This window comes from Crocodylus porosus, unplaced genomic scaffold (assembly GCF_001723895.1).
Source record: "Crocodylus porosus isolate Cpor-Errol unplaced genomic scaffold, CroPor_comp1, whole genome shotgun sequence".
Lineage (NCBI taxonomy): Eukaryota > Metazoa > Chordata > Crocodylia > Crocodylidae > Crocodylus > Crocodylus porosus.
In genome coordinates, this window is record NW_017728943.1 from 109,853,340 (window position 1) to 109,865,926 (window position 12,587).

General features: G+C 42.9%; 2 protein-coding genes across 4 annotated transcripts in view; one reads left to right on the plus strand and one right to left on the minus strand.

Moving 5' to 3' along the window:
* PACRG (PARK2 coregulated) overlaps window positions 1-148 on the minus strand; it is a 497,709-nt gene extending 497,561 nt beyond the window's left edge. For all 3 annotated transcript variants that reach the window (XM_019549985.1, XM_019549986.1, XM_019549984.1), the window contains exon 1: window positions 67-148. The gene's annotated coding sequence lies outside the window, so the exon portion shown is untranslated. The remainder of the gene's footprint in view (window positions 1-66) is intronic.
* A 235-nt stretch (window positions 149-383) lies between these two features.
* Window positions 384-12,587, plus strand: part of PARK2 (parkin RBR E3 ubiquitin protein ligase) — a 1,395,896-nt gene continuing 1,383,692 nt past the window's right edge. The window contains exon 1 of the mRNA XM_019549987.1: window positions 384-465. Within this exon, the coding sequence (XP_019405532.1) occupies window positions 459-465 (7 nt within the window). The 5' untranslated portion in view covers window positions 384-458. The remainder of the gene's footprint in view (window positions 466-12,587) is intronic.

Here is a 12,587-nt window from a genome sequence, read left to right on the forward strand (position 1 = left end):
GGTCCACCCTCTTCAAGAATGGGATGTCCCCCCCGCCCCACAATGGGATGCTCCCCCCCGCCTCACCCCGCGAAGGCTCGCGGCAGGGGCGGCTGCGCGCGGGGCAGACGCTATAACCGAGTCCGTCGCCAGCGCGCGCGCGCTTCCAGGGACGCGTCCCGGTTGCTAGGCAACGCGTAAACAACCTGCCGCCTGGCCGCGCGCGATCACGTGCGGCGGCCGAGGGAAAAGGGGGGAGTGGAGGTGTAAATTCGCGTCGATCACGTGACACCGCCGTGAGAACTACGCTCCCCAGCGTACTTTGCGCGCCCTCCCTTTCCGAACCGCCCCCTGAAGTAGCGGCGGCACCAGCAGCGACTCTGACTGCGCAGGCGTAGTGTGACAGCGGCCGGCAGGGCGGAGGGCAAGGCTTTGCGCAGCGCGGCCCCTCCCCCCCCGCCCCTCACTGCGCCGGGGCTATGATCGGTGAGTGAGTTAGTCCCGGATGTAGCGCCCCCTTTCTTTTTTGCCCCCCGTCCCCAACAGCCACCACGACGTAGCGCGGGGCGGAGCCTGTGACGTACCCCCCTCCGTCATGCACCGAACACGTCCCTCCACTGGCCTTCAGTGTGCCCCCTCCCCCCTCATGCTCTTGGCCTGTTTGTGCTCGCCTCTAGCCCTGCCCACCACTGAGAGTCACCAGGCTGCAGCTCCTCGCACCCTGGCTCCCTGAAGCAGGTGGCCTGTGCCATGGCACTCTGCCATGAGAGAGGAAGGGGTTGGCTGGGCAAGGGGAAGTGTGAGATGCCCCAGGCGTTATGTACAGCCCCAAGCCCAAGCCCAAGGTGAAGGCCTCAGGGTTCCCAACCCTCCAGGATTTCCTTGGAGTCTCCAGGAATTGGATATAAATTTACAGGAGACTGCTTTGAGCCCCTTCCCCCCCCCCCACCCCCCAGATCAATGATAGGGTGCTCATTCAAATAAATAGGAAATGTTGAATCTGATTTATGCTGTAGTCCAGTGGGTCTTTCATATGTAACAGTAACATGTGCTGGTCTTCCTGGCCTGAAGTCTACACACAGTAATCCATAACTGATGCATGCAGGCATGTGCATGCTGTGTGTTGTTACATCGTGGGATGAAACCTCTCTGATTCAAACAGAGTTGGCAACCTTAGATGGTCCCGATATCTTTCTCTTGACCCTGGGGCCAAATCGTGAAGGCCCAAACTTCTCCCCCATCCTTGTTTTAAGAAATATTTCTGGGTTAACCCCCTCCAACCACAGTACTGGCACAGTCTCTGCTAATTAACTGCCCCCAGTTTTGCTGCAGTGCATGGTTATAAATACTGGTGACAGCCATTGGGGCCATCTTGATCTTCCCTTGCTCTGGTGTTACCCAGGGTTCAAATTACATCAAATTTGATTCCTCCAGGGGTTTGCAAAAGCAATTGGGCTACCCACAGTGCCATATTAATGCATAGGCAAACCAGGCACTTGCCTAGGGCTCTAAGTGAAGAAGGGGCCTAGTTGTGCTTATTTTACATTATAATTACTGTGAAAAAAAGTAGGGGCCCATGAGTTTGTTTGCCTAGGGCCCACTAAAGGGTTAATCCAGCCCTGGCTGCTCATCGCTATGCTCTAATAAAATTGGAGACTCCCCCTCCCCCCCCACAGGTTATGATTTTTCAAATCGTACAGGGGGGCTCTCATCTCCTGTGTGGAGGCCTCAGCCCTACCGAGCTCCCTGGTAATTCAGACCCTGGTGTTACCCTTCCTGGCAGCAGAACTAAAGCAGGGCAGTTGGCTAATCTGGGTAAGGTGCTGTGCTGGTCATCCTTTAGGGTCCTGATCTACATCCAAATTAAAACTGGATAGAAACCAATTATATCGTGGTTTCCTATTCTCAAATGCTAACTTTGTAGCTGGTTTTCTCTCTTTAAAGCTGGGTAGTCGTTTTTATCGTGTGCTCGTTACTTGCTGCATGTGACTGATCTAAATTTATTGCAGGATTAACTTGTTAATTGTATTATTTTGTATGTGTGGCCTGTCTAAATTTATGTTGGGTAACTGTAATATATGTAAGTTTATAACGGGGGCCTGAGTTAGCAATGTGCAGCCTTCTGATAGCACGGCCATTCAGTCGTTTCACTGGCTATAATTCCCTTCGGAAAGAAGAGGCAGTTTATCTGTAGTATTTCCCTTCCATCATTGTAGGGCTCCACAAAACACAAAAGCCACCTTTTCCCCTTACTATGTCTCTTTCCCCCCAACCTGTTTGTATGTTACAATTTAAAAAGGAGCAAGTATCTCACATTTCTGAAGAAAGGCTCAGGAGTTAGTTGCTTGAGACTTTGTTAGGGTTAATCTACCAAGTTCTTTATTGTTACTTAGTTATTTTGCATTCATAGGATATGACTGTAGAAGAATGAAAAATATAAATTGATCAGAAAAATCTCAAAACAATTGTTACTTCCCAACTGTATATTGTTTTGTAAGGCTGTGCGAAACGGCACCGTTCTGTTTCAACTTGTTTTGAATTTAATTTCAATTTGGTTTCAATTTGAAACCACTGTTCTGTTTTGTTTTGTCAAAACAGTGACACTGTTTTGACGCTGTTTCAACATTTCGCCCATACGATACAATGGGGAAGCTTGAAACAGCTTCTCTCACCTAGCAGGCAGATGGGGGTCCGCAACCCTGAGAGGGCTGGAGGGGATGTGCCAGTCCTATTGGGGCTGTGTGCTTGATCTGCCTGCCAGATGAGGGAAGGAAGCCGGGTGCTGCCGCCTGGGACTGGGGAGCTGGGGAAGGAAACTGAGCCTGATTGCTCAGTTCCCCTCCCCAGCACTGTGATCAGGCTGGGGAAAGGAACTCAGCCGAGCTGAGCTGAGTTCCCCTCCCCAGTGCTAGGATCAGACTCCTTTCCCCAGCCACATGGGGCTGCAGAGCCACTGGGAGCAAAGCCATTGTTCTCCCCTGTCTCTCACCACCTGGCCGCTTCAAGAGTTTTGAAATGTTTCGACTAGCATCGTTTTGTTTCATGGCTGTTTCGAAGCCCTTTGTTTTGATTCGATTTTGCTGTTTTGAGCTCGAAATGAGTCAAAGCAGTGTTGAATTGAAACATCCGGTGAAAATTTGCACAGCCTTATTGGTTTGGTTTTTTTAATAAGCCATCACATGGGTATTATATATTCTTATCACCAGAGTATTCTTATGGCAAACCTCTTCAGAGAATGACTACAGGTTCTCCATGTCAGTGGATCCATAAACTCATGGAGATTTTTATTGACTTCAGTTAAATTTTTGCTGGGGGGTTTGTCCATATTGTTGCACTAGGTTGGAGATGCCCAGGCGTGGTCGGGCCGGTGGAGTGGGCACTGACAAGGACACGGCTTGAATTATACCAAACTTTTTATTTTTACTTAACAAAATGCACAAAATACTTTGCTACTACTACTTCCCACGCTAATCTCAATGACTTACATATATAAACAATTAAAACAATTACAAACAGTTAACAATGGGGAATTGTGTCCATTGGGTCACAAGGTTCAGGCTGAGGCCCCTTGTGTTCAAAACCACAAGTGGTCTTGGTGCGGTTGGCCTGGGCCCTAGTCTCAGACCTGGTCAACGGCTCATAGATTTCAACAGGCTATTTAGCAGTTAGGCTTGCATGCTTACCACAAAGGCAAACAGGAGAGGCTTCATGGCTGGGGAACGCTAGTCACTTCATGGAGGCCTCAAAAACCGACCCGAGATGGCGCTCAGGGAGGGGCGGCCCTGGCGGGTGATCGCTCCACAGGCCCTTTGACGCTTGAAGTTTTAATCCGAACTTCCCCCGTCAGGGCTTTTCCCACAACTGCTTTTGTACTGTTAGGCTGTAGCGTTTTATTTCCAGCGACCAATCAGTCATCTTTTCCCTCAGCAATTTGCTCCTGGTGACCAGTGGTGCTCCATATTAAAACTTTGGACTGCAGCGTTTTGTTTCGACTCACACCAGCTATTATTACCTTGTAATACCAGGCCGATGCGTGGAGTGGATGGAGCAAGCTCCATGTCTATCTCCCAGTTCTTTTGTTTGTCAGGCCGTTTCAAGGCGGATGATCTTCTGCTACGCGAGGGTAGCAGACGCCACTCGCCCACAGGCCTTTGCGTCGAGGCCTAGCACACAGCTGACTTATAACGCGGCCTGGCCATTCATCCGAGTGTGCCCGCGACACACATAAATGGCAGCGTTACAGGATAGGCATGTTTTATTTTCCTTTTGAAGTCAACAGGACTTTTCCCAATGCACAAAATTAAGCATGCGTGTAAGGGAAGAATTGTATGTCGTTAAAGGTGCCCAAATGGCAGTTCCCCAGCCACACAACTGCCATATTTAGTGTTATTTCACAAACATATGCATCTGCATGACTACACAATGTGCACAATAGGTCATGTGCTGGTCACGTAGGCACAGGGTTTTGTATTCCCATACTTGGGTGTAAATCCCAGAATTATGGTTTGGCAAAAATAAGGAAAAGGAGGAACTGTGCTTTAAACCTAATAGCTGGGTGATCAGGTCAGAAGCCCAAGATGCAACAGATCCAGGTTCTAGGTTTCTTCCACCTCTATTCTGTGGTAAGCTATCCTGTATTTTCTGTTTCTCTTCCTATGAATATTTTTCCAGGCCCTGGATCACTTTTGTCACTCTTCTCTGTATTTGCATTATCCTGTTTGAGATGGGGTGACCAGTACTGTGCACAGTATTTCACATAAACATTGATTTATTTTATAGGTTTATAATAGTCTTCATATTCTTTTGTACCCCAAGTTTTATACATCCTAAAATCTTGTTATCTATTTTTGAATGCCATTGAACATGGAACAGAGATTTTCATTTTGCTGTCTGCAGCAAAACTGAGATCACTTTCTTGAGTAGATACAGTTAATTTAAAACCCCAAGGGTGGATAAATAATTTAGTCAATTTGAATCCCTGTAAGGTATATGAGAGACCTTTATTGAAGTAGCAACAGACCACTTCAGTTAGAAATGGTTTACCATGTAGCCCAAGGCTTCAAAGATGAAATTTTATTTGAACTATACTAAAAAGCATTAATTTGTATGTGTTCATTATTTCAGTAGAGAGGTTATTCCCCGAGGCCTTCAAAATATGCAAATATATTTATTTTCATTTGTGTGACATCTGTATTAGGAATCTCATATCAGGAAATTCATTATGTAGTGTATCAATCCACCAGTAAAATATCCATGGACTAGCTAGGTTCTGTCCTACAAGCTTTCTATGGGGCAGACATCTGAGTAGACCTACACTGAAGTTATGAGTTGTTTCCTGAATTCTAATTCTTGGATACATCTTTGAAAGTATTTAGTAAGGTATATAGCAAAAGCAGTTTAATACAGTTAAAATAAAGGACAGTGTGTCACCTGTTGTTTTACCTTTTAAATATGTTGCAATACTTCCATTCTACACTTGTCCTTTCCTGTATTAATATTCATTCTTATAACTTTGCAGTATATTCTCTATTATAATTTTATTATGATGATTGCATATATATTTAATCATTTCAATAAGCTTTTCAAAATAAATAAATATTAAATAATCCCATTTTATTTAAAGGGCCATTGAAGTCATTGATTGATGGAAGGCAGCATTTTTCCTGTGAATAATTGATTGTGGGGGCAGAGTGTTTGCCTCTTCTGTATTTGCACAATAACCCAAACATGTGAACTAAGTCTTAATTCAGAATTCTATGCTTCAGGAGTTAAGTATTTTATTTTCTTGCCATTAGACCAAGTCAGTACTTTGACTAGTGAATGCATGTGTAACAGTTTGTATTGATTCCTTCCACCCAAAATGTTTCTGAATTTTACATGTCATAAGATTTCAAAATTTATGACTGGATTAATTAGATTTCAGAATTTAGGTGAGTTTTTTTGCCAGTTTGCTTTCCATCCATCATAGTCCCACACAGTGCATTTGGTGTGTATATGTTTGCACATTTAAGTTTTCTGTGTTGTTTGTCTGTATATTGCGTGGTAAACATAACATTCTTCAAATATATAAGGATGGAAGAGTGGGGTAATTGCTATCTGTAGTTCTGTGAAGAGTTTTGAACCCAGGTCATTATAATGCAGGTCTTGGGAAGGATTATAGAAAATACTTCGTTCTTTCACGTATAAAAGCAATAAGCAGTTCTAAGTGCATGTGGCAAACTTGTCCTGAAGCATTTCTTGAGGAATCACAAGGAAGTGTTAAAGAAATACTTCCTTAGACTAACACACAAACAAAAAATCTTTAGCCCAAATATGTGAATTCTGCTGTTGGAGAGAAAGCATATGAGATCTTTTGTGAGCTATAAGGTAAGTAATTCATAGGTTCATAGATGTTAGGGTCAGATGACCCCAACAGATCATCCAGTCCCCCTGCATAGGCAGGAAAGAGCGCTGGTTTCAGATGACCCCAGCCAGATGCCTATCTATCCTCCTCTTGAAGACTCCCAGGGTAGGGGAGAGCACTACCTCCCTTGGGAGTCCATTCCAGATTTTGGCCACTCTAACTGTGAAGAAGTTTTTCCTAATGTCCAGTCTAAATCTGCTCTCTCCTAGCTTATGGCCTTTATTTCTTCTGACCCCAGGGGTGCCTTGGTGAGTACAGCATCACCAATTCCCTTCTGCGCCCCCATGATGAATTTATGGGCAGCCACAAAGTCGCCTCTCAGCCTTCTCTTGCAGAGGCTGAAGAGGTCCGCGTGCCCTAGTCTCTCCTCGTAGGGCTTGGCCTGCAAGCCCTTAACCATACGAGTGGCCCTTCTTTCGACCCTCTCCAAAATATCTACATCCTTTTTGAAATGTGGCGCCCAAAACTGCATGCAGTATTCCAGCTGCGGTCTGACCAGCACACGATAGAGGGGTATCACCTCCTTGGTTCTGTTTGTCATACATCTGCTGATGCATGATAAAGTGCAGTTAGCTTTTCTGATGACTTTCATCACACTGACGACTCGTGTTCATCTTGGAGTCCACTAGGACTCCTAGATCCCTTTCTGCTTCCATGCTACCGAGCCAGTCATTTCCTAGGCAGCATGTGTGCTGGACATTTTTCCTCCTTAGGTGCAGTACTTTGAATTTCACCTTGTTAAATTGCATTCTATTGTTTTTTGCCCATTTGTCCAACCTGTCCAGGTCTGCCTGTAGTTGTTCCCTCCCCTCCAGTGTGTCGACTTCTCCCCACAGTTGTGTATTATCCGCAAACTTGGACAGAGTACACTTCACTCTCTCGTCCAAGTCACTGATGAAGACATTGAGGAGTATCAGTCCAAGGACCGAGTCCTGTGGGACCCCACTACCTACTCCATTCCAGGTTGATACTGACCCATCCACTACCACTCTCTGGGTATGACTCTGTAGCCAATTTGCCACCCACTGAACTGTGTAATCATCCAAGTCACAGCCTCTTAACTTGTTCACCAGTATGGGGTGGGATACCATATTGAAGACCTACCTGAAGTCTAAATAAATGATATCAACCCCTGCTCCTGTGTCAAGGTGTTTTGTAACCCAGTCATAAAAAGAGAGTAGATTAGTCAGGCATGATCTACGTGTTACAAACCCGTGCTGGTTTCCCCTCAGCATAATTTTTCCTGCTGGGCTGTCACATATATGAGCCTTAATAATCTTTTCAAAGACTTTGCCAGGGATGGAGGTGAGACTGGCCTGAAGTTGCCTGGATCCTCCTTCCTCCCCTTCTTGAAAATAGAGACCACATTGGCCCTTTTCCAGTCCTCCGGAACCTGTCCCGTGTGCCACGAGTGCTCAAATATTCGTGCCAGTGGCTGTGCAATGATATCACCCAGTGCCTTCAGTTCCCTTGGATGGAGCTCGTTCAGGCCTGCCGACATAAACACATCCAGTCCTTCCAAGTGACTCTGCAACACCTCAGGGTCAGTGCTTGGTAGTCTGGCGCCCAGCTGTTGCCTCTCTACAATCCCATTGTGAGACTTGTCTTGCCCCTTGTTTAGGAAGACTGAGGCAAAGAACTCATTGAGGAGTTCAGCCTTGTCCTTCCTGTCTGTCACCAATTACTTTTGCCCATTCAGTAGTGGTCCTATTCCACCCTGTGCCTTCCTTTTACTCCCTATATATCTAAAAAACAATTTCTTATTGTCTTTTACTTGGGTTGACATCCTCAGCTCCATGGTAGCTTTGGCCTTTCTAACTGCCTCCCTACAACTGCAAGCTGAGGAGGTATACTCCTCTTTATTAATCTCTCCCTGTTTCCACTGCATATATGCCTCCGTCTTTGCCCTCAGGCTGCTCTGGATTTCTCTGGTCAGCCAAGGAAGCCTCTTGGACCCTTTCTTCCTTTTCCCCCTGATCAGGATCGTCTCCCTTTGTGCCTGAAGGATTATTTCCTTAAGGCACAGCCACCCTTCCTGAGCTCCCATCTCACCAAATCTCTTACTCTGCAGTGCATCATTGACTAAATGCCTGGGTTCACTGAAGTCAGCCTTCCTCAAGTCTAGCACTTCCACCCTACTAGTTGCCTTACCCACTCTACGCGATATGATGAATTCTGTTATTTGGTGGTCACTGTCCCCCAGGTGACACTGATCTGCAGGTCCCCTACCATGTCATCCCCTGCTGCCAATACCAGGTCCAGTAAGGCATTCCCTTTAGTGGGACCATGTACCTCCTGCGTCAGTTGGAGGTCTTGTACACAGGATAGGAACCTGTGTGAACGTAGTTACATATTTTAAGTTGCTTTGTATACCTCTAATTCCGATCTGTTTCTGGTACTGTCCGTCAAGTACTTTTCCAAATCAATTCACTTTTGGAAGGAAAAAACCACTGGAAATGAATTAGGAAGTCCAGAAAGAATTAGAGTATGTAATTTAAGAGATCTGCTTAATTAGATCAATTATAGAATGCCCATTCTTTCTGTTAGTTGAGACATTCTGAAACAGGCTTACTTTTTCAAAGGTACTTGGATATACTGTATTAAAAAGAAAATAACAAATCTGGACATAATTTCTTTATAATGACCATTTCCAAAGTACCAGGATTTTGTATAAATAGATTTAGCACCTCAGCTAGTGTAGATTAGCCTATCTTTTATGATGTTAGTAGATCTACACAGACTTATACCTGATGTGGATCTCTCACATTAACAGCAGTGTGAACGGGGCTCTATCCACATGAGACTGAGATTTAGGAGAGTTGGCTTCTATTTTCAGCTTCTGCCAGCCCATCAGTGACCATAAACAAGTCATTTACCTTGGTATGTTCTCTGTTAAATAGGAAGAGTTATGCTAATCTCCTTTGTAAAACTTTGATTTACAGATCTCTATAAAAAGTAGGTCTTACTACTGTTATTGTCTGTTATACAATGATCTCTGGGCAGCTTACAAACATCAGTTAGTTTCATAATGTTCTTAGTAGGTAATTACGTTAATTAAATCCATCTGACAAATGGCTAACCAAAGTCAAATAAGTAGTGAGGCCACAAACAGAACACTAGAAACTAGTCTCCTGCATTATACTATACCTCTGTCTTTTAGTTTATGGTAAATTTTCTGTTAATATGCTATAAAGATTGGTCAGTAATATAATAATTGGAAGTGAGTGAATGCAGTGTAAAAGTATAGTCTTGTGGATAAAAGGTTTGGGAAAAACAGCTAAGAGCAGAACTGTGTATAAAGTAAGAAAGATGTGAGATAAATTTTGATATCAGTTTAATATCAGTTATGTTCTCTGTCTTCAAGACTGTATTTTGTGCTTGCAAAGGACTCACCAAACTAGTGCAGGAATAAAAGGGAAGTACGTTCTGATACAATTTCAATACTAGAACCTTCATCATGAGTAAAAACACAATGAACTTAAATCTAATTTTAGATATGTAGATACTCACTGGTGTGAATCTTGAACAATCCCGTGTTGCCCTTATCTATTAATTAATATTTAACATTTTAAAGATAGCCAGTAAAGCACATCAACATAAGACTAGCTTCTTTGTGTGAGCTTACGCATACCTACACATTCATTTATATGGTAAGGAAAATGTTAAACCACATTGCATTGAGACTATTAAGTTTGTTATGATTTAAGTTGATGTAATTTAAAAGGCTTTGACATTGAACCCTGAAAATGTGCTTTCTAATGACAGTGTAAACTTTCCTCGTTTAGTGCTATGATATACATGATAGGAGAATAACTATACTCACTAGACACTGTAGCAACTATTATCTTTATGATGATTTGAAATTTTGGCAGAAAATAGTGTTTGATGACTTTTCGTAAAGAACTTTTATCTTAATATTGTCTTCAGAGTGAGGATTGGTTAGATTTTCAATGATATGTTATATACCAGAAGGTAAGCATCTAGTAGGATTTTCAAAAGTATCTGCCAGGTTAAATGACTAACTCCCTTTGAAATCAATGGAGGTTAAGTGCCTAACTTGCATAAATTCTTTCAAAAATCTCAGGAGATGCATACCTGCATATTTAATGCATAAGTATCTTTGAATGTCTAGACATATTTACTTCATCAGATAAATTTAAATGGCTTACTAGTCAAAATATTGGCTTCAGAATTCTAATTTTCAAGGTTTGCTTATTTAGCATTCACATTATCTAAGGTTACTGTGAAACCAGTTATCTGTTACAGTATCCTTAAAAATACTATGGTGCCCTTATAAAACTCTATGTATTATATATCACAATATGTAAATCCATTTTGTCTCCAAAGTTTCAAATGAAACTTTAAAAAGTTCTCACTTTATAGTATTTCATATTAATGAAAGCTGAACTTATAAGGGATGACTACTATTTTATGTTAGCTTTTCTGTGCTTTGATCAATGGAAATTATTTCTTACCTGCTGTTTCTTTAGTGTTTCGTTGTGGCTCACTGCTTATTCAGTACTGCTGTTTTAATTTGCATCTAATAAAGGATATCTATCTATCGATAGATGGATAGATATAGAAAGGAATTTTATATATCTATCTAAAACGCTGCAGTTTCTTTTTGTTTGTAAGTTTTCTGGTATACACTAATATCTTGGTTACGTGTCTGAGCAACCTGATTCATGCTTCACTTTATTAGGTTACACTTCATTATCTGAATGTGCTGTATTTTTGCAACCTTGATTAGGGAAAGCGTTTGCTCTTAATAACAACAACAAAAACAGCAAATACATTATTAATAATGTAGATAACATGCATTTCATTATCTACCAACATTCTTCTATCTTCTATTTGCCTACAAATTAAATTTTGTAATAACTGTTGGTAAAGTATAGCATATAGAAAGGGTTCAATATCCAGATTTCATAAACTGTCCATTTTTTAACTTATGACAAACTAACTGGAGTTTGTTCTTTCACATTTCATATGTGGTTAAGGAATTGTATCTTGAATTCCAGAAAGAAAAAACAGAAGTAGAGATCATCAATAAGTATTTTTCAGCAGTCTAATATAAGCTATACATTTGCAAATAGCTTTATTTTGGGTATCTGATTTAAGAGCACTTATATTTGAATCTGATTCTTGAAGACTTCACAGAGTTTAAATTTGGCATGCTTATATCCCTCATGGTTCAGTAACTCATTTTTAAACATATATCTTCCCTACTAAAGTATTATGTAAATCATATCCTTTAAACTAAAAAAAAAAGGCAAAGTATACCTGGAAGGATGTGGGCAGTGAGGTCCTGCAGGGCTCGGTCCTTGGACCTGTACTCTTCAGTGTCTTCATCAGTGACTTGGATGTGGGTGTGAAGTGTACCCTGTCCAAGTTTACAGAGGATACTAAATTGTGGGGTGAAGTGAACACACCGGAGGGTAGGGAGCAATTGCGGGAAGATCTGGACAGGTTGGAAAAGTGGGCAGAACACAGTAAAATGCAGTTCAGCAAGGCCAAATGCAAAGTGCTGCACCTAGGGCATAAAAATATCCAGCACACCTACTGGCTGGGGAATGACCCTCTCAGCAGCACAGGAACAGAAAGGGATCTCAGAGTCATAGTGGACTCCACGATGAACATGAGTCGTCAGTGTGATGAAATCATCAGCAAGGCTAACTGTACTTCATTGTGACAAATACAACCAAGGAGGTAATATTTTTCCTCTACGCAGCATTGGTTAGATTGCAGTTGGAGTACTGCATCCAGTTTTGGGTGCTGTACTTTAAGAAGGATGTGGATCACCTCCAGAGGGTCCAGAGGAGGGCCACTAGTATGGTTAAGGGTTTACAGGCCAAGCCCTACGAGGAGAGAATAAGAGACCTGGACCTCTTCAGCTTCCGCAAGAGAAGGCTGAGAGGTGATCTTGTGGCTGCCTACCAAATCATTAGGGGGACGCAGCAAAGTATTGGAGATACTCTGTTCACCAGGATGCCTCCTTGGGGCAAAGCGCTGCTTGACCTGGTACTGGCTACGGGGGATGACCTAATTGACGACCTAGTAATTGATGGGAAGCTGGGTGACAGCGACCACGAGCTGATCACCTTCACCATCCGCCATAAAGCTGGCAAGTCAGTCAGCAACACAGAAGTCCTTGACTTCAGAAAAGCCAACTTTGACAAGCTCAAGAGGCTTGTTGGTCAGGCCC